The 20,604-nt window shown below is 35.5% G+C and overlaps 1 protein-coding gene across 2 annotated transcripts in view; it reads left to right on the top strand.

Moving 5' to 3' along the window:
• Positions 1–3,127: 3,127 nt before the first annotated feature.
• Positions 3,128–20,604, top strand: part of LOC100368086 (sodium channel and clathrin linker 1-like) — a 43,468-nt gene continuing 25,991 nt past the window's right edge. For both annotated transcript variants that reach the window (XM_085498130.1, XM_085498129.1), the window contains exons 1-12: positions 3,128–3,291; positions 5,492–5,559; positions 5,669–5,724; positions 6,039–6,111; positions 6,279–6,334; positions 6,897–7,032; positions 8,283–8,354; positions 8,457–8,507; positions 12,945–13,010; positions 13,235–13,488; positions 13,844–13,930; positions 18,720–18,810. In XM_085498130.1, the coding sequence (XP_085354256.1) occupies positions 3,255–3,291; positions 5,492–5,559; positions 5,669–5,724; positions 6,039–6,111; positions 6,279–6,334; positions 6,897–7,032; positions 8,283–8,354; positions 8,457–8,507; positions 12,945–13,010; positions 13,235–13,488; positions 13,844–13,930; positions 18,720–18,810 (1,047 nt within the window). In that variant the 5' untranslated portion in view covers positions 3,128–3,254. The remainder of the gene's footprint in view (positions 3,292–5,491; positions 5,560–5,668; positions 5,725–6,038; positions 6,112–6,278; positions 6,335–6,896; positions 7,033–8,282; positions 8,355–8,456; positions 8,508–12,944; positions 13,011–13,234; positions 13,489–13,843; positions 13,931–18,719; positions 18,811–20,604) is intronic.

Genomic DNA, 20,604 nt, shown 5'->3' with positions numbered 1-20,604 from the left:
CCTAAAGTACTAACTATGCTTTTGGTCCATAACTTATTTTTTGGCATAAATAACATTCTTCCTAATTCTAACGAGAACTATGTCATTAACAAATACTTGTTGTAACTAAAATAAAAAAAAGTTTGTTACGCATGTCTTTTATACCAGTTCAGCTAAATAGTATAACAAACAATTTATTTGATGTGTGTTTAGGGATGCAAGTCTTCACAACAGTTTGAAACTCATTGTCAAGCAACCATAACCAAGCTATTGAAAGAGAAAACATACTAAATAATCCCAAAACTCCTTTAGAAAATAGAATGCTCACTTCAAGAAATAGAATATGAACTACACTTGTTCATGGAATGCCCCAAATATCTATCACTTTGAAAATATTTGACATAAGTAAGGTTTTCCATTGAAATAATCTCCAAAACATTTATTCATTTATTGCAAGGTACAGATGAAAATATCAAATCTGTAGGAGAATTTATATATATATATATATGTTAAAAATGAAAAACATGATATGCAATCTTTTTTTATTTTTTTTTCAACTTTATTTCATTGTTTTTTGTTTTTGTTTTTATTGCTACCGGTATATACTGATAGAAAATTGTGTATTTCTAAAAATGCAATAAAGTTATTTTGTGTCAAGCTCAGTTTAAACTCAATTGAAAATAAATAGGTCTCTAAAATTGTATGCCTTCCAACTGTTGGAATCAACATTTGTATATTGATGATTAAATATATTACACAATTATGTGTACCTTTTATATTCTTTTTGGGGGCAGCACTATGTAATGGAATGTTCTATGTTGCTTGAACTGAACTACCGGTATATCTGAGATCTATACAAGCTGTTGTGGAAGAGCTGCTGTGGAAGAGCTGTGGAAGAGCTGTTGTGGAATGCCTGTGGAAGAGCTATTGTGGAAGAGCTGCTGTGGAAGAGCTGTTGTGGAATGCCTGTGGAAGAGCTGTTGTGGAATGCCTGTGGAAGGGCTGTTCTGGAATGCCTGTGGAAGAGCTGTTGTGGAATGCCTGTGGAAGAGCTGTTGTGGAATGCCTGTGAAGAGCTATTGTGGAAGAGCTGTTGTGGACGAGCTGCTGTGGAATGCCTGTGGAAGAGCTATTGTGGAAGAGCTATTGTGGAAGAGCTGTTGTGGAAGAGTTACTGTGGAAGAGCTGTTGTGGAAGAGCTACTGTGGAAGAGCTGTTGTGGAAGAGCTACTGTGGAAGAGCTGTTGTGGAAGAGCTACTGTGGAAGAGCTGTTGTGGAATGCCTGTGGAAGAGCTGTTGTGGAATGCCTGTGGAAGAGCTATTGTGGAAGAGCTGTTGTGGAAGAGCTACTGTGGAAGAGCTGTTGTGGAAGAGCTACTGTGGAAGAGCTGTTGTGGAAGAGCTACTGTGGAAGAGCTGTTGTGGAAGAGCTGTTGTGGAATGCCTGTGGAAGAGCTGTTCTGAAACGTTGTTGTCGTCGTCATTAATAATTGTATTTGTGTGCACAATAACTTTACTAATTCTATTCCAAATTTTATCACACTTGGTCACCATATTCATCAGTATAAAGTCTTCCCTGAGTATGAAAGACAGTTGTCCTGTATGAAAATATCATGCAAAAATCTGATAAAATATTTTGACTGTTTCTACTTGACTTATCACTGATGATACACATTCAAAGGTCAATGATCTCAGTGGAAATATGCATTGTTGTTTGTGTTCAATGAAGCAAATCATTTATCTTTTAATAGTATCCTTGGTAATGTATCTCCGAAATCCCATGGGAATACTATACTGGGTTTCAAAACCATCTCATGAAGAGATTTTTTTGCACATTCTGATACACATTTGCAAACCTACCAATAAAATCTTTACAGAAAACAAGATGTCAGAAAATTAATATAAGCACTCATGTGAATTGGGTGCCAAACTTTGATCAAGATCTGAAGCTAGTAGAAAATCTGTTTAGTCTAAAGTTATCAAATCGAAAAGAATACATAAAAAGCAAAACGTTGCATCCACATTTTGAAAAGAAAATTGTACTCAAAAATAGATATACTGTATTTGACAAACAGTTCATTTGACAAATGAAAATTCACAAGAATTTGTTTCAGCTATTAAAACAGAATGATAGAGCTTTTATAATAATAATTTTAAAATGCACTTTAAAAACAGATTGCAGTGTTTGAAAATGTAGATTCTCAGGAGGCAAAAGTACTGTTGACTTCTCTTTCCACTGGACACCAACTTTACAAGGCAGAGCTGGAACATGATAGAGGGCGTTTTTTTTCAAATAATACACAATGAATATAATAAAGCAGTTCATATTTGTCTCAGTGAATCATTAATTTTTGACAGACACCTGTACAAAATACTTGGGCAAAAGCTAGCTAAGATTTTCTGGTATCTTGCATGATTTATGAATCTATTGACGTCTAAATGCAGCACTTTTTTCTGAGATGGGGCATTTGTTTTTATAATAAAAAATCTGAATTAATTTGAATAAAGCTGGAAATTATGTTCCTTAAAATAATTAAACAAATTAGGCACCAATGTTTTTGTAAGATATTTACGTCTATCAAGGACATTCGGTAAACTGCTTTCCTACTGTTGTTTCAGCTCCAAATGCATATTCATATTGAAACAAACTATGATAAAGGGAATAATATTATATAACAAAGGGCAGGGTCACCAGAGTTCAACTATGTTTATTTTCTGTAACTTGTAACAGCCAGCCCCCCTCGCCCCGCCCACCCCCTGCAAAGTGCAGTTTTCCCTGATTTTTCAGTCTCTGGTTGAAGTGAGTTCTACTCATGATTTTATTGAATTCAAAACTGTTCCATTTTAAACTCGCGTATTCAGCTATTACTCGAAATGCGTACTAAATTTTGCGGTTGCCTGGATTGTTTGACTATTTTTGAAGTTTGGTATTTTTTACTGAATTGTAGGAATCTGAATATCAACTTGTGTCTACCCCCATATAGTAAACATCAGTAGACGAATCACATTTATTTTTTTATCTATTAGCTCCATGAGCCAGCTGACTGTGATATTCGTCATCATGTCAACGCACTTTGAAGGGTTCCCTCTCTAGGCAATGACGTCATTGCGACGGTTTCCACGCAGCCTCGTTTCCATTCATCAACACAAGATGGCTGACATAGTTTTGTTCTCTCTGTAAGATTTCGGAAATCTTTTCTGCGGAAACCGCTTTTTCGTTGCGTTTTCGCTTATGCTTATTGGTCTATTCTGTTAAAAATACAAGAAAACTGCAATGGCTGCCGGAGAAGTAGATTTTCTTCGGGATCAAGGTAAGTTGTGGGAAGAAATATTTTTGTAATGAAAATGTCGTTGAAATGGAACGACTTCATGTGACTGGGCGCCAATATGGAATTGTGATACATTCGCAGTACTACATGTGTTATATGTTAATCTTCAACGATAACAGTGATTTGACATTGTACATTTTGAGTGTCATAGCTTGAACTGTTGTGAATTATCACCGATTATGCATACTTGAAAGGTATGCGCTGTGGTTGAACTTGAATTAGGCGAGAGACTGTGCACCTACTATTATTATTTGTTATTATTCAAGAATACTCCATAAATGATAAATTTCAAATTCCGTGACCAAACCAAAACGTTAGTACCAAGATAAATAATTACATTTTAGCGTAATTACATCTATCGTGGAATTGCTAACGAAACGGTGTGTTGTAATTTGGAAGTTTGCCAACTACTCCACGGCGCTCTACGGTCCAGAACATGTTCGTACAATGTCATTTGTGTACAACAACCATTGACATCGAGAGAGTCGGGCAGAAACTATTTCCATTTTCAAACAGAATGCAGAACACACAGTGCTATGTAATCTGTTTGGTGCATTTTCTGCCACAACTCATTTTTACCATTGACTACCATTAAGACACATCGTCATATTTTCTTGACATTTACAATAATATGCTATTGCTCACAAAATCTAGAAAAAAGTATGATAATGGCGTTTTTTGGGGCATTTAGCTGGGGGACGGTCGATTCGTCCCAAATCACATTCGTCCCAAGTCGATTCGTCCCACAAGTTGATTCGTCCCACAAGTTAATTCGTCCCAAAGTCGATTCGTCCCACAAGTTGATTCGTCCCACAAGTCGATTCGTCAGATTTAAGGTTATCCCACTACTAACTCGCCAAATAAGCACAAACACATCCAAACAACGAACTATTCACGTACACGTCATGCACTGGCATGCGTAATTGTTTGTTGCGCCATTTTGTTTTTGCCGACGTTATATACAAATACACCTTACGTACAATGCTGAGTTATTAGTTAATAAATACAAATACACCGTACAAGTTATTAGTCAATAAATACAAATACACCTTGCGTGCAACGTAGAGTTATTAGTTAATAAATACAAATACACCGGACATTCAACGTACAAGTTATTAGTTAATAAATACAAATACACCGTTCACGCAATGTGGAGTTATTAGTTAGCGTGTCAGTAACAGTTGGCATAGACATTGACCCTGTTCAAGATCGTAATGCTGACTAAAAATTTAAAAAATGGACGAATGTGAAATGGGGCGAATGTGAATTGGGACGAATCGACTCGTGGGACGAATGTGAATTGTGACGAATCGACTTGTGGGACGAATGTGTTGGGACGAAAGTGAATTGGGACGAATTGACTGTGAATCATTTAGCTCACCATTGGTTTCCATGGTAAAAGGTTCCATTGTACATGTATATCAAAATGTGGTTCCTTTACGTACATATATTTATTTTTCATAAATGCTTTAAGGTAGATGCCTACTCATGATTTCAAAAACCCAGAATTTCTTAATTTTTTAATATATTGTACTTCCAGGCAATATAAGAATATTGACCTTGAAAAAAATGGGGGTCACCAGGTTAATTTTCGAGAAAATCATGGTTGTATTTTAGTGGATAGCGGCCACTTTGGCAGTATTATAGTGCTTTTACCATAGGTTCCTATGGCAGAGATATTATGCCATATCGCAAATTGTAGGCTGGTGACATAGGCTGAAAAAATAATATATTGTTAGTGATGGCCTACATTTTGTTTTCCTGAATTTTTTCAAAAATCTGGGTTTTAAAAAGTGTTGAAAAATGCAATTTTTGTTTAACATTGCGCTCTATGTAATTGTTCTAAAAATAGCTATTTTTGAAAAAAATTCGTACAAGTTTCTCAAAATACATCACTGTAACACACAAAAGAATGCTATTTCAATATGCTATATGAATCTAGTAAACAATTTTAAGATTTTTATAATGGTATGTTCTTTCTTTTTTCAACATGACTAAACAAGTTGTAATTGGCAATTAAATGATGTGGTATTGCATATAATTTTGAGTGTAGTTAATTAAATATTAATATAAAAAGTGTATTGATAGGCAGTTGTCATGCATGGTTGCACTGTCAGTTACACTTATAGCACCATCTGTGCTAGCAAGATATCATTGCTAATTAATTTTTCACTTTACTCAGTTCACAGGTTGAATGTTATTCTTAGTCAATATCAAGAAAAATATCTGACATTAGATGAAGATGACAAGGTAGGCTGTGATTTATTTGTCAACCATTATTACTTATTTTGTCTATATTGTTTTACTTGCACAAAAATAGGGTGATATCTTGGGCTAATATTTATGTTTTTAATTTCAGAATAGAGGAGTGTTCTCTTCATCAGATCCACTTCCACCATGGCTTACAAATAAAGGGTATACTCAGTTACTTATAATTACATAACAATTATATTCTTGTGATTTATCCTGATTTTTCTGTCTCATGAAATTAGTCTTTATTTTATTTGTCAAATCATACCCAATTCTGTTATCAATTGCAACATCAAAATAAAACTATTTAAACATGAAACAAAAATACTTTGAAGTTGTTATGAAAAGATAGCAACACACATGAATACATTGCATAGAACACATCTGTAATGGGTTTTACAGTTGTTTTTGCTACAAGATTGTCTTTTTAATAAATTGACTTGAGATTTTTTATATAGTGATGTTTTTTTTTCTTTTAGTTTATTATCCCCACTGGTAACAGAATATGACAAACAATTGGAGACATTGAGAGAACAGAACCATACATGCAAGGTGACAAGCAATGTGTATATAAAATCTCTACATCTCTGGTCATTGAATCTAGATTCTGAAAGTCTTCTTATATCATTTTTTTAGTAAATAAAGTATAAAGTTCAGCTTTACTGTATACCTACAATGTAGTCGTACTTATATTATAACCTCATTTTTTTTGTTTCCAGAGAGAGTTCTGGGATTTACAGACTAAAGTTGACCATCTTGTTGGTGAAAATAGAAGGTACATGTACCAACATTTTGAAAATCTGTGATGTCCTTTGCAAGCATTTGACCTATTAAATAAGAGCAAGAAAATTATCATAATTTTTTTGTTTAACAAATGTTACATAATTATTGATTTAGAGTCATCAACTTTTGGGATATTTGAAGTAAGAAAATGGGTCTTCATGTTGAAGCTTTATTCCTTAAAAATTAAATTGCATTTTATTTGTCAGAATATTCTAATCTAATTTGAGAAAACCATGAGTACCCATCTTAAAACAATAGGATTTGTTATTGTATGTACCTGAATGAAATTTTGAGGTATGATGTAACAATGACCAATGGCTAAAAAATTTCCATTTTTTTGGGTGTTTGACATGTGTTTTGTGTGAGAAGTACAGTGACCAGACGTTTTCATGTAGGTTTTTCTGAACAGTATAAATTAAAGGCATATGGTGAAAGTCATACGATTCTGGAGATAAGTTTTAATGGCAGCCAAACTTTACTTTTACATGTGTGATTTTTACTGAAACACATTTACATGTGTATATTTTAACCAAGAATGTCTTGTGTTTTTTCAGACTGCATGAAGATTTGCGGTCTTCTGTAGAGAGTAGATTGAGGGAAACCCAACCCCTGAGTGCTAATGAAGTAGATCAACTCAATGAAGAAAATGTACTTCACAATTTACAACAACAAGTGCAGTTAATTACACAGGTATGCTATAATTTCTTAGAGGTAAAATTACAGCAAATTGTTATCTTTAAGTAGTGTTCATGAACTACCCCAAAATTACACAATAATTATTTGTTATTATCTCTGTTTTGAAAATGACATGTAGTATGTAGTGGTAATTCATATACAACTGTATTGTCAATAGCACATAGTGGTTATAAGCTTGTATACGCCCTCATTGGGGGTCATCCCAATTTTGATCAAACTTTGCATGAACATCACATAGCATGTTGTTCTTTCTTGCAAATCATTTAATTTTTTTTTCTACAAATATTTTTGTGATTTGTTTAATGAACCTAGTTGAGTGCAGACATAAGTGGTCTCAGTGAGGACAAGCTCATGGATAATTAATAATATTTTTGGAGACTTTATTCTTGACTTCAGAATTTATAACTGGAGTGCCATTAAAAAGAAGGACATACTCAGCAATTGCAAGGCTTCAATGCAAAATTTGATAAAATTACCTTAGCATGTTGGAATAATATGAAGAAAATCTGTATTTTTTGAAAAGCATCAAGGAAAACTTCTTAAGCAATGGGGCAATTGTCTTTGATGCCTCAGTGAAGTTGTAGCCCTATTTGTACTATTGTATTTTGATTAATATTTAATTTTGTAAGGTATATAAAATAAGTTATATTTCATTTGTATCACTTGTGAATTTATTAGTATGAACATAGATTAGTATTCATACTAGATACTGTTAAATTTGCTTTGTGACTATTGCTTTGGGTAAAACTGCTACAGTAGTTTGAATTTATTTTTATTCATTATTGCACATTGCTTTACTTTGGGATTTGATTCAGTTTTGTACTGTAATTTATTTTAGCTATTTTTGTTGAAAGGAAGAATCAGTGAAAATATCTTTTTTTTCCTATATTTTACATTCAACTTTTCAAAAATCAGTGAAAATAATTTTCATACATAAAAATTTTCAATGAATTATTTGCAGCTGAGATAAAATATTTTACAGTATTTAGTTTGAATATTTTTGTGATTTTGCAAGGAGATACTGTGTACAGAATGGGGAATATTATGATTGGAAATTTACTAGTATATCTGCAATTGTTATTTTGTTTGTAACAAAATGTAGACAAAGGCATTTGGCCTTTCAGGGAGACAGGGGCTATGTAATGCAATTACTTATTGACAGTCATCTTCAGAGCAAAAATATGCCAAAGCAAGTAAGCATATATATATATTAAACTTGGATGCATATTAATTGTATTTTTTAGGAAAGAGATTCTGCAAAGGAAATGTTAGCTTCAAATATTAAAGAACTAGACAAAGTCAGACATGATTTACAGGTAGGAATAATTCATCAATTTGTATTAATAACTTTGAATTCTCCAACTCATCAAATATATTTTTTCACACTGATTTGTGTATGTGTATATTTTATTACATAGGAAGCAAGAAATGAGGCCCAGTTTAAAGCAGCTAATTATCAACTTATACAGGTATGTTACTAGACACACCAGTTACAACCTTGCTACAGTTTTTAGCTCCGCTGTCGACTTTGTCGAGCGGAGCTTATCATATGAGTGATTGTCCATCGTCGTCCGTCGTCGTCGTCCGTGTCAATGTTTTACTTTTTCGACTTCTTCTTGAAAACTACAAGCCTGAATGCTTTGATACTTGGTGTATATGTAGACCTCTTGGGTAGACCTCTCTCAGATTTGTTCATTTCATGATGATATCTTCAATTTTCTAATTTTGGTGAATATTTTTGTCATTTTTAGTAAAAAGTGATATTTTCGACTTCTTGTTGAAAACCGCAAGTGCAATTGCTTTGATATTACATATATAGGTACTACATGTGGACCTCTCTCAGATTTGTTCATTTTGTAATGATATCTTTAATTCTCTAATTTTGGTGAATATTTTTGTCATTTTTGGTAAAAAGTGATATTTTCGACTTCTTGTTGAAAACCGCAAGTCCAATTGCTTTGATATTACATATATAGGTACTACATGTGGACCTCTCTCAGATTTGTTCATTTTGTAATGATATCTTTAATTCTCTAATTTTGGTGAATATTTTTGTAATTTTTGGTAAAAAGTGATATTTTCGACTTCTTGTTGAAAACCGCAAGTCCAATTGCTTTGATATTACATATATAGGTACTACATGTGGACCTCTCTCAGATTTGTTCATTTTGTAATGATATCTTTAATTCTCTAATTTCGGTGAATATTTTTGTAATTTTTGGTAAAAAGTGATATTTTCGACTTCTTGTTGAAAACCGCAAGTCCAATTGCTTTGATATTACATAAATAGGTACTACATGTGGACCTCTCTCAGATTTGTTCATTTCATAATGATATCTTTAATTCTCTAATTTTGATGAATATTTTTGTAATTTTTGGTAAAAAGTGATATTTTCGACTTCTTGTTGAAAACCGCAAGTCCAATTGCTTTGATATATTATACATATAGGTACTACATGTGGACCTCTCTCAGATTTGTTCATTTTCTAATGATATCTTCTGTTCTTTAATTGCCATGTGCATTGCTAACAGCGGAGCTATCTCAGCCGACAGGCTGCTTGTTTTACTCATGTCAGGAACCTGAGATAATATGCTGATTGACAACATTGTTAAAGTATCACTTTAAAAGCTGTAGTTTGAATGTCAAAGTTAATTTCCAGGTTGCTGTTGACAAACTTATTGTTCATTTTTAATTCAATTTTTTGTTTCAATACAACACAGTAAGTTTTTCTTTATTATTGAGTTGATGTGTATGCCTTTGGCAAAGCTAACATCTGCCTTTTCAAAATCAAAGGTGATGATACCTGTGACAGTAATACAGTACGAGGTGTGTACATCAACATGTGCCTCCTACAACTAAAGACTTCTTGTTGTTTTTTTGATACACTGTGTTCTGTGGTTCAATTCGTAATACCAGATTCGTAGTCCTGTGGTTTTAGCAGCATTTTTTTTTGGCAGAATTTTTTTTTTTTTCGCCCTCTCATAAAATCAAATCAGTGTGGCCTTAATAGAAATTGATTTTTTTCCCACAGAAATAAAGTTATATAATTTGTTATAACAACCCTCCAAAAATGAAAGAAATAGTATTGCTTCCAACACACGCCTATACGTCTATGGGGTTTCCCATGTAAAGTGACGTAAGAGGTCAATGAATTAAGTAAATAAACACCAAAACATGTTTATGTCGCTCACCCTTTACATCTCAGTATGGAGTAGCTCCACAGTTGTTCCGAATAACTGCTTGCATCTTTGATGGCATCGATCTGACAAGTTTCTGGAATTTTGCTTATGGTACAATTTCAAATTCTTCTTTTACTGGTGTGTACAGCTCAGATAACTTTGTCACATGATGCCTCAATTTGGTCCCACCGGTTTTCTATTGGGTTTAAATCAGGACTAATCGATGGCCAGGGAATCACTTTTATACAATCAAACAGCAGGGGCTTATCAAACTATTCTATCACAAGCTTGGTAGGGTGAATAGGTGCATCGTCATGCTGAAACAGGAAATCTGGTTCCATAGTTCTCTAGAATTCTCTAGAATATTGAGATATCCAAATTGGTTGAGACGCATTTACACACATGTCCAACACCTTTAGTGCTGAAACATCCTCATATCATTACACAGCCACGGCCGTATTTCACAGTTGGTACAAGACAGTTGTCGCGGTATGCTTCGTGTGGTCGCCGGCGAACTTGATTCATCCTACAACATCACCTGACTGCAATCTTTGTTGGTCCACTGTGCATGGGTGCAAGCAAAGACCATTCATGCTTGTTTCTGCTGGTATGTCAGCAGACGTCTTTTCTATTTTAGAAAGCCCATAGGACACCATTTACATGTATTTTTAGAAAGCCCATAGGACACCATTTATTTTTAGAAAGCCCATAGGACACCATGTCTTTTTAGAAAGCCCAATAGGACACCATGTCGTTTTAAAAAGCCCATAGGACACCATGTCTTTTTAGAAAGCCCTTAGGACACCATGTATTTTTAGAAAGCCTGTAGGACACCATGTATTTTTAGAAAGCCCATAGGACACCATGTCTTTTTAGAAAGCCCATAGGCCACCATGTCTTTTTAGGAAGCCCATAGGACACCATGTCCTTTTAGAAAGCCCATAGGACGCCATGTATTTTTAGAAAGGACTCCATGTATTTTTTAGAAAGCCCAATAGGATACTATGTCTTTTTAGAAAGCCCACAGGACACCATGTATTTTTTAGAAAGCCCAATAGGACACCATGTATTTTGGAAAGCCCATAGAACACCATGTATTTTTTAGAACGCCCAATAGGATACCATGTATTTTAAAAAGCCCATAGGACACCATATATTTTTTAGAAAGCCTATAGGACACCATGTATTTTAAGAAAGCCCATAAGACGCCATGTATTTTAGAAAGCCCATAGGACACCATGTATTTTTAGAAAGCCCAAAGGACACAGAGTATTTTTAGAAAGCACAAAGGACACCATGTATGTATTTTAGAAAGCCCATAGGACACCATGTCTTTTTAGAAAGCCCATAGGACACCATGTCTTTTTAGAAAGCCCATAGGACACCATGTCTTTTTAGGAAGCCCATAGGACACCATGTCCTTTTAGAAAGCCCATAGGATGCCATGTATTTTTAGAAAGCCCATAGGACACCACGTCTTTTTAGAAAGCCCATAGGACACCATGTCTTTTTAGGAAGCCCATAGGACACCATGTCTTTTTAGAAAGCCCGTAGGACGCCATGTATTTTTAGAAAGCCCATAGGACACCATGTATTTTTTAGAAAGCCCAATAGGATACTATGTATTTTAGAATGCCCATAGAAAGCCATACATTTTTTAGAAAGCCCATAGGACACCATGTATTTTTTAGAACGCCCAATAGGATACCATGTATTTTAGAAAGCCCATAGGCACCATATATTTTTTAGAAAGCCTATAGGACACCATGTATTTTAAGAAAGCCCATAAGACGCCATGTATTTTTTAGAAAGCCCATAGGACACGTCACCACGTATTTTTAGAAAGCCCATAGGACACCATGTATTTTTAGAAAGCCCATAGAATACTATGTATTTTTAGAAAGCCCATAGGATACCATGTATTTTTAGAAAGCCCATAGGACACCATGTATTTTTGGAAAGCCCATAGAACACTATGTATTTTTAACAAGCCCATAGGACACCATATATTTTTTTGAAAACCCATAAAGGCACCATATATTTTTGGTCAGACCATAAAAAAGTTGCCCAATGAAAACCTTAGTGCAGTGTAATTAATAAAACATTTAATTATTTAATAAATTATTTTTTCATAAATGAGAATGAAATTGCTAGTCTATCAATATGAATTTTTGATTGTGTATCTAATTATAAACAATGTATTGCACTTCACATGGCAACTAAATAATTATTACAAATATGCCATTGTTCAAAGCACTTAGCTGGCAAATGACTATATATACGAGTAATTACTATTTGTATATCATATCATTTTTTTTAAAATCACAAAGATGGTGAAAAGCATTTTGCTTTCTTGATATAGATAGTGTTTGATTATGTCAATCCAGTGTCAGGTATTATGTTATCCATAATTATTGATATTAGTGATTACATTATAACAAATAGGTTGTCATGTAATTGTAGTGTTTATTGATTGTATTGTTTATTCATTTATGTTGTCCCGTGCTTTTAGAGTGATTCAGTTTCAGTGATGTAATATACATTTAATTTCAATGTGCACTGCACAACAATGGTTACATTTTAAATAAATTTGGAATTAGTATATCTCCAGTGATGTAGCTATAAACAAACAAACAAAGCAAACATTTCAGGTATCCATTTAATGGGTTGACAGCTGTGGTAGATCTAATGTATTGTGGTGGTCATAATTATTTATTTATTCACAGGAGAGAAGTAGTCAGGTTTTGACTCAAAATCAAAAGCTTCTTTCAGATAATCAGAAACTAGAAGTGGTGAGTATCACTTGATTTGGAATTATAAGTAATGAATACTTGTGTGTGTCAGTGCTGTCATCGATTGGTTACTCAAGATGTCATGCATTTGCCTAGTAAATACATCTTGAAAAAATCTCTCTCCAAATTTCTTACTATTGAAGGACAGGCTTTTAGAAAGGTCTATAATGTACATCAATATGTAGAACATTGTAATAGGTGTCATAATGTTTGTTGTTATACAGGCTACTCAGCATTTTCAGACAACTCTGAATGCACAGTCAGCAGAGGTAGACCAATTGAGGGATCACTTACAACAAAGTAGAGCTGAACACAGAGCAGTTAATTTACAGTTACATGAAATGAAAAAAGTATTGGATCAGTTAAAACAGGAAATGATGAGAAAAGATGGAGAGACTTCACAAGCTGTTGGCCGAGAATATGCAGCTGATAGTCGACTTACTCAGTTACAGGCTTCCCTTATGGAGATGGAAAATCAGTAAGTCACATGGAATCATGATGTCCCTTGATAGTTAGCTTTGTCTCACACAAGTGAAACTTCACCTTTGATTTTTACAGAAGCATGTGAAGTCATGGGATAATGATTTCTGCAATAACTCCCCAGGCCATGGGGAATGTACAATTTTAATAAAATAGTTACTTTATTAGTAAAAAATAGTTAAAAACAACATGCAACAAATGTTCCTAAACATTATTGCACACTGAAATAGTACAATAAATCATTAAAACTTATCCTGCCAGCTTCATTTATTTTTACATTGACTTCACCAGCTAAGGGTTTTATTTGGACATTTTAAAAAGACTTATTCAAATTAATATTCTTTTTCTTCTAGAATTTCCAACTTGCATTTTGAGAATAAAAAACTACAGTCTGAAAACAAAGAACTTGAAGAAAAATTTAACATTTTACAAACCAAAGGGTAGGTACATATATTTATAGTACTGTCTGGTTAAATCATGTAAATGTTAGTTACTTACAGTACCCAGGAGTTAAATAACTGTGGTGTCTTTATGACTGTATACATAGGGGACTGTGTTTTTATAACTGTGTATACATAGGGGGACAGTGTTTTTATAACTGTATTCATAGGGGGACAGTGTTTTTATAACTGTATTCATAGGGGAACAGTGTCTTTATAACTGTATACATAGGGGACAGTGTCTTTATAACTATATACATAGGGGGACAGTGTTTTTATAACTGTATTCATAGGGGAACAGTGTCTTTATAACTGTATACATAGGGGGGACTGTGTTTTTATAACTGTATTCATAGGGGAACAGTGTCTTTATAACTGTATACATAGGGGAACAGTGTCTTTATAACTGTATACATAAGGGGACAGTGTCTTTATAACTATATACATAGGGGGACTGTGTTTTTATAACTGTATTCATAGGGGAACAGTGTCTTTATAACTGTATACATAGGGGGCCAGTGTCTTTATAACTGTATACATAGGGGGCCAGTGTCTTTATAACTGTATATATAGGGGGCCAGTGTCTTTATGACTGTATATATACATAGGGGGCAGTGTCTTTATAACTGTATACATAGGGGGGACTGTGTTTTTATAACTGTATTCATAGGGGAACAGTGTCTTTATAACTGTATACATAGGGGAACAGTGTCTTTATAACTGTATACATAAGGGGACAGTGTCTTTATAACTATATACATAGGGGGACTGTGTTTTTATAACTGTATTCATAGGGGAACAGTGTCTTTATAACTGTATACATAGGGGGCCAGTGTCTTTATAACTGTATACATAGGGGGCCAGTGTCTTTATAACTGTATATATAGGGGGCCAGTGTCTTTATAACTGTATACATAGGGGGCCAGTGTCTGTATAGGGGGCCAGTGTCTTTATAACTGTATATATAGGGGGACTATGTTTTTATAACTATATACATACATGTAGGGGGACTGTGTTTTTATAACTATATATATAGGGGGACTGTGTTTTTATAACTATATACATACATGTAGGGGGACTGTGTTTTTATAACTATATACATAGGGGGCCAGTGTTTTTATAACTATATACATAGGGGGCCAGTGTCTTTATAACTGTACATGTATATATACATAGGGGGGCAGTGTCTTTATATCTGTATACACAGTGGGCCAGTGTCTTTATAACTGTATACATAGGGGGTCAGTGTCTTTATAACTATATACATAGGGGGGGCAGTGTCTTTATATCTGTATACACAGTGGGCCAGTGTCTTTATAACTGTATACATAGGGGGGGCAGTGTCTTTATAACTATATACATAGGGGGCGCAGTGTCTTTATAACTATATACATAGGGGGGCCAGTGTCTTTATAACTGTATATATAGGGGGACTGTGTTTTTATAACTATATACATACATGTAGGGGGACTGTGTTTTTATAACTATATACATAGGGGGCCAGTGTCTTTATAACTGTATATATAGGGGGCCAGTGTCTTTATAACTATATACATAGGGGAGCAGGGAGCAGTGTCTTTATATCTGTATACACAGTGAGCCAGTGTCTTTATAACTGTATACATAGGGGGCCAGTGTCTTTATAACTATATACATAGGGGGCCAGTGTCTTTATAACTGTATACATAGGGGACTGTGTTTTTATAACTATATACATAGGGGGCCAGTGTCTTTATAACTGTATACATAGGGGGACTGTGTTTTTATAACTATATACATAGGGGGACTGTGTTTTTATAACTATATACATAGGGGGCCAGTGTCTTTATAACTGTACATGTATATATCCATTGGGGGGGCAGTGTCTTTATATCTGTATACACAGTGGGCCAGTGTCTTTATAACTGTATACATAGGGAGTCAGTGTCTTTATAACTATATACATAGGGGGGCAGTGTCTTTATATCTGTATACACAGTGGGCCAGTGTCTTTATAACTGTATACATAGGGGGGGCCAGTGTCTTTATAACTATATACATAGGGCGCCAGTGTCTTTATAACTGTATACATAGGGGGCCAGTGTCTTTATAACTGTATATATAGGGGGCCAGTGTCTTTATAACTATATACATAGGGGAGCAGGGAGCAGTGTCTTTATATCTGTATACACAGTGGGCCAGTGTCTTTATAACTGTATACATAGGGGGCCAGTGTCTTTATAACTATATACATAGGGGGCCAGTGTCTTTATAACTGTATACATAGGGGACTGTGTTTTTATAACTATATACATAGGGGGCCAGTGTCTTTATAACTGTATACATAGGGGGACTGTGTTTTTATAACTATATACATAGGGGGACTGTGTTTTTATAACTATATACATAGGGGGCCAGTGTCTTTATAACATGTATATATACATAGGGGGGCAGTGTCTTTATATCTGTATACACAGTGGGCCAGTGTCTTTATAACTGTATACATAGGGGGTCAGTGTCTTTATAACTATATACATAGGGGGGGCAGTGTCTTTATATCTGTATACACAGTGGGCCAGTGTCTTTATAACTGTATACATAGGGGGGGCAGTGTCTTTATAACTATATACATAGGGGGCGCAGTGTCTTTATAACTATATACATAGGGGGCCAGTGTCTTTATAACTGTATATATAGGGGGACTGTGTTTTTATAACTATATACATAGGGGGCCAGTGTCTTTATAACTATATACATAGGGGGCAGTGTCTTTATAACTGTATACATAGGGGGCCAGTGTCTTTATAACTGTATACATAGGGGGGGGGGGCAGTGTCTTTATAACTATATACATAGGGGGACTGTGTTTTTATAACTATATACATAGGGGGACTGTGTCTTTATAACTGTATATATAGGGGGACTGTGTTTTTATAACTATATACATAGGGGGACTGTGTTTTTATAACTATATACATAGGGGGCCAGTGTCTTTATAACTGTATACATAGGGGGCCAGTGTCTTTATAACTGTATACATAGGGGGGGGGCAGTGTCTTTATAACTATATACATAGGGGGACTGTGTTTTTATAACAATATACATAGGGGGACTGTGTTTTTATAACTATATACAAACATGTAGGGGCCAGTGTCTTTATAGCTGTATATATAGGGAGACTGTGTTTTTATAACTATATACATAGGGGGCCAGTGTTTTTATAACTATATACATAGGGGGCCAGTGTCTTTATAACTGTATACATAGGGGGCCAGTGTCTTTATAACTGTATACATACATAGGGGGGCAGTGTCTTTATAACTGTTTATATACATAGGGGGCCAGTGTCTTTATATCTGTATACACAGTGGGCCAGTGTCTTTATATCTGTATACACAGTGGGCCAGTGTCTTTATAACTGTATACATAGGGGGGGGGCAGTGTCTTTATAACTATATACATAGGGGGATAGTGTTTTTATAACTGTATATATACATAGGGGGCCAGTGTCTTTATAACTGTATACATACAGGGGCCAGTGTCTTTATAACTGTATACATAGGGGGCCAGTGTCTTTATAACTGTATATATACATAGGGGGATAGTGTTTTTATAACTGTATACACAGTGGGCCAGTGTCTTTATAACTGTATACATAGGGGGCCAGTGTCTTTATATCTGTATACATAGGGGGCCAGTGTCTTTATAACTGTGTACATAGGGGGCCAGTGTCTTTATAACTGTATATATAGGGGGCCAGTGTCTTTATATCTGTATACATAGGGGGCCAGTGTCTTTATAAATGTATATATACATAGGGGGATAGTGTTTTTATAACTATATACATAGGGGGCCAGTGTCTTTATAACTATATACATACATGTAGGGGGCCTGTGTTTTTATAACTATATACATAGGGGGCCAGTGTCTTTATAACTGTATATATACATAAGGGGGCCAGTGTCTTTATATCTGTATACACAGTGGGCCAGTGTCTTTATATCTGTATACACAGTGGGCCAGTGTCTTTATAACTGTATACACAGTGGGCCAGTGTCTTTATAACTGTATACATAGGGGGATAGTGTTTTTATAACTGTATATATACATAGGGGGCCAGTGTCTTTATAACTGTATATATACATAGGGGGCCAGTGTCTTTATAACTGTATATATACATAGGGGGATAGTGTTTTTATAACTGTATACACAGGGGGCCAGTGTCTTTATAACTGTATACATATGGGGGGGGGGGGCACAGTGTCTTTATAACTATATACATAGGGGGCCAGTGTCTTTATAACTGTATATATACATAGGGGGGGGGCAGTGTCTTTATAACTGTATACATAGGGGGGGGGGGGCAGTGTCTTTATAACTGTATACATAGGGGGCCAGTGTCTTTATATCTGTATACACAGGGGGCCAGTGTCTTTATAACTATATACACAGGGGGCCAGTGTCTTTATAACTGTATACATAGGGGGCCAGTGTCTTTATAACTGTATACACAGGGGGGGGGGGGGGAAGTGTCTTTATAACTGTATACATATGGGGGCCAGTGTCTTTATAACTGTATACATAGGGGGCCAGTGTCTTTATAACTGTATACACAGGGGGGGCAGTGTCTTTATAACTGTATACATAGGGGGGCCAGTGTCTTTATAGCTGAGAAAGGCTTACAGGCATTGGAGTGAATTTTCTATTGCATAATAAGTAGATAAAAAAACAGAACAGAATCAAAATCTTATATGTGCAGATCTTTTTCTTGCTTAAATGTGTCAACCAATATTGTTTTGTTTTGATGTAGTGGTGATGCTGAGAAGAGAGAATATGATGCAACGATGCAAGTAAGAGAAAGTGTACAACTTGTTGAAAATGCGATATTGGAAAAAGATCAGGTAATTAATGAACATAATAGTATAATAGTAGCTTGTGTCCATGCACTGTGATCTAAATGACTGAAAAGCTTGTGTCCATGCACTGTGGTCTAAATGACTAGATGACTGAAAAGCTTGTGTCCATGTACTGTGGTCTAAATGACTAGATGACTGAAAAGCTTGTGTCCATGTACTGTGGTCTAAATGACTAGATGACTGAAAAGCTTGTGTCCATGTACTGTGGTCTAAATGACTAGATGACTGAAAAGTTTGTGTCCATGTACTGTGGTCTAAATGACGGAAAAGCTTGTGGCCATGTACTGTGGTCTAAATGACTAGATGACTGAAAAGCTTGTGTCTATGTACTGTGGTCTAAATGACGGAAAAGCTTGTGGCCATGTACTGTGGTCTAAATGACTGAAAAGCTTGTGTCCATGTACTGTGGTCTAAATGACTGAAAAGCTTGTGTCCATGTACTGTGGTCTAAATGACTAGATGACTGAAAAGCTTGTGTCCATGTACTGTGGTCTAAATGACTAGATGACTGAAACGCTTGTGTCCATGTACTGTGGTCTAAATGACTGAAAAGCTTGTGTCCATGCACTGTGGTCTAAATGACTAGATGACTGAAACGCTTGTGTCCATGTACTGTGGTCTAAATGACTGAAAAGCTTGTGTCCATGCACTGTGGTCTAAATGACTAGATGACTGAAAAGCTTGTGTCCATGTACTGTGGTCTAAATGACTAGATGACTGAAAAGCTTGTGTCCATGTACTGTGGCCTAAATGACTGAAAAGCTTGTGTCCATGCACTGTGGTCTAAATGACTAGATGACTGAAAAGCTTGTGTCCATGTACTGTGGTCTAAATGACTAGATGACTGAAAAGCTTGTGTCCATGTACTGTGGTCTAAATGACTAGATGACTGAAACGCTTGTGTCCATGTACTGTGGTCTAAATGACTGAAAAGCTTGTGTCCATGCACTGTGGTCTAAATGACTAGATGACTGAAAAGCTTGTGTCCATGTACTGTGATCTAAATGACTGAAAAGCTTGTGTCCATGTACTGTGATCTAAATGACTGAAAAGCTTGTGTCCATGTACTGTGGTCTAAATGACTGAAAAGCTTGTGGCCATGTACTGTGCTCTAAATGACTGAAAAGCTTGTGTCCATGTACTGTGGTCTAAATGACTGAAAAGCTTGTGGCCATGTACTGTGCTCTAAATGACTGAAAAGCTTGTGTCCATGTACTGTGGTCTAAATGACTGAAAAGCTTGTGTCCATGTACTGTGGTCTAAATGACTGAAAAGCTTGTGTCCATGCACTGTGGTCTAAATGACTAGATGACTGAAAAGCTTGTGTCCATGTACTGTGGTCTAAATGACTAGATGACTGAAACGCTTGTGTCCATGTACTGTGGTCTAAATGACTGAAAAGCTTGTGTCCATGTACTGTGGTCTAAATGACTAGATGACTGAAACGCTTGTGTCCATGTACTGTGGTCTAAATGACTGAAAAGCTTGTGTCCATGTACTGTGGTCTAAATGACTGAAAAGCTTGTGTCCATGTACTGTGGTCTAAATGACTGAAAAGCTTGTGTCCATGTACTGTGGTCTAAATGACTAGATGACTGAAAAGCTTGTGTCCATGCACTGTGGTCTAAATGACTGAAAATCTTGTGTCCATGCACTGTGGTCTGAATGACTAAAAAGCTTGTGTCCATGTGCTGTGGTCTAAATGACTGAAAAGCTTGTGTCCATGTACTGTCGTCTAAATGACTAGATGACTGAAAAGCTTGTGTCCATGTACTGTGG

Source organism: Saccoglossus kowalevskii, chromosome 4 (genome assembly GCF_978046115.1).
Source record: "Saccoglossus kowalevskii chromosome 4, keSacKowa6.1, whole genome shotgun sequence".
NCBI lineage: Eukaryota > Metazoa > Hemichordata > Enteropneusta > Harrimaniidae > Saccoglossus > Saccoglossus kowalevskii.
The sequence above is the reverse complement of the archived record's forward strand: the minus strand, read 5'-3'. Positions and strand labels throughout refer to the sequence as shown.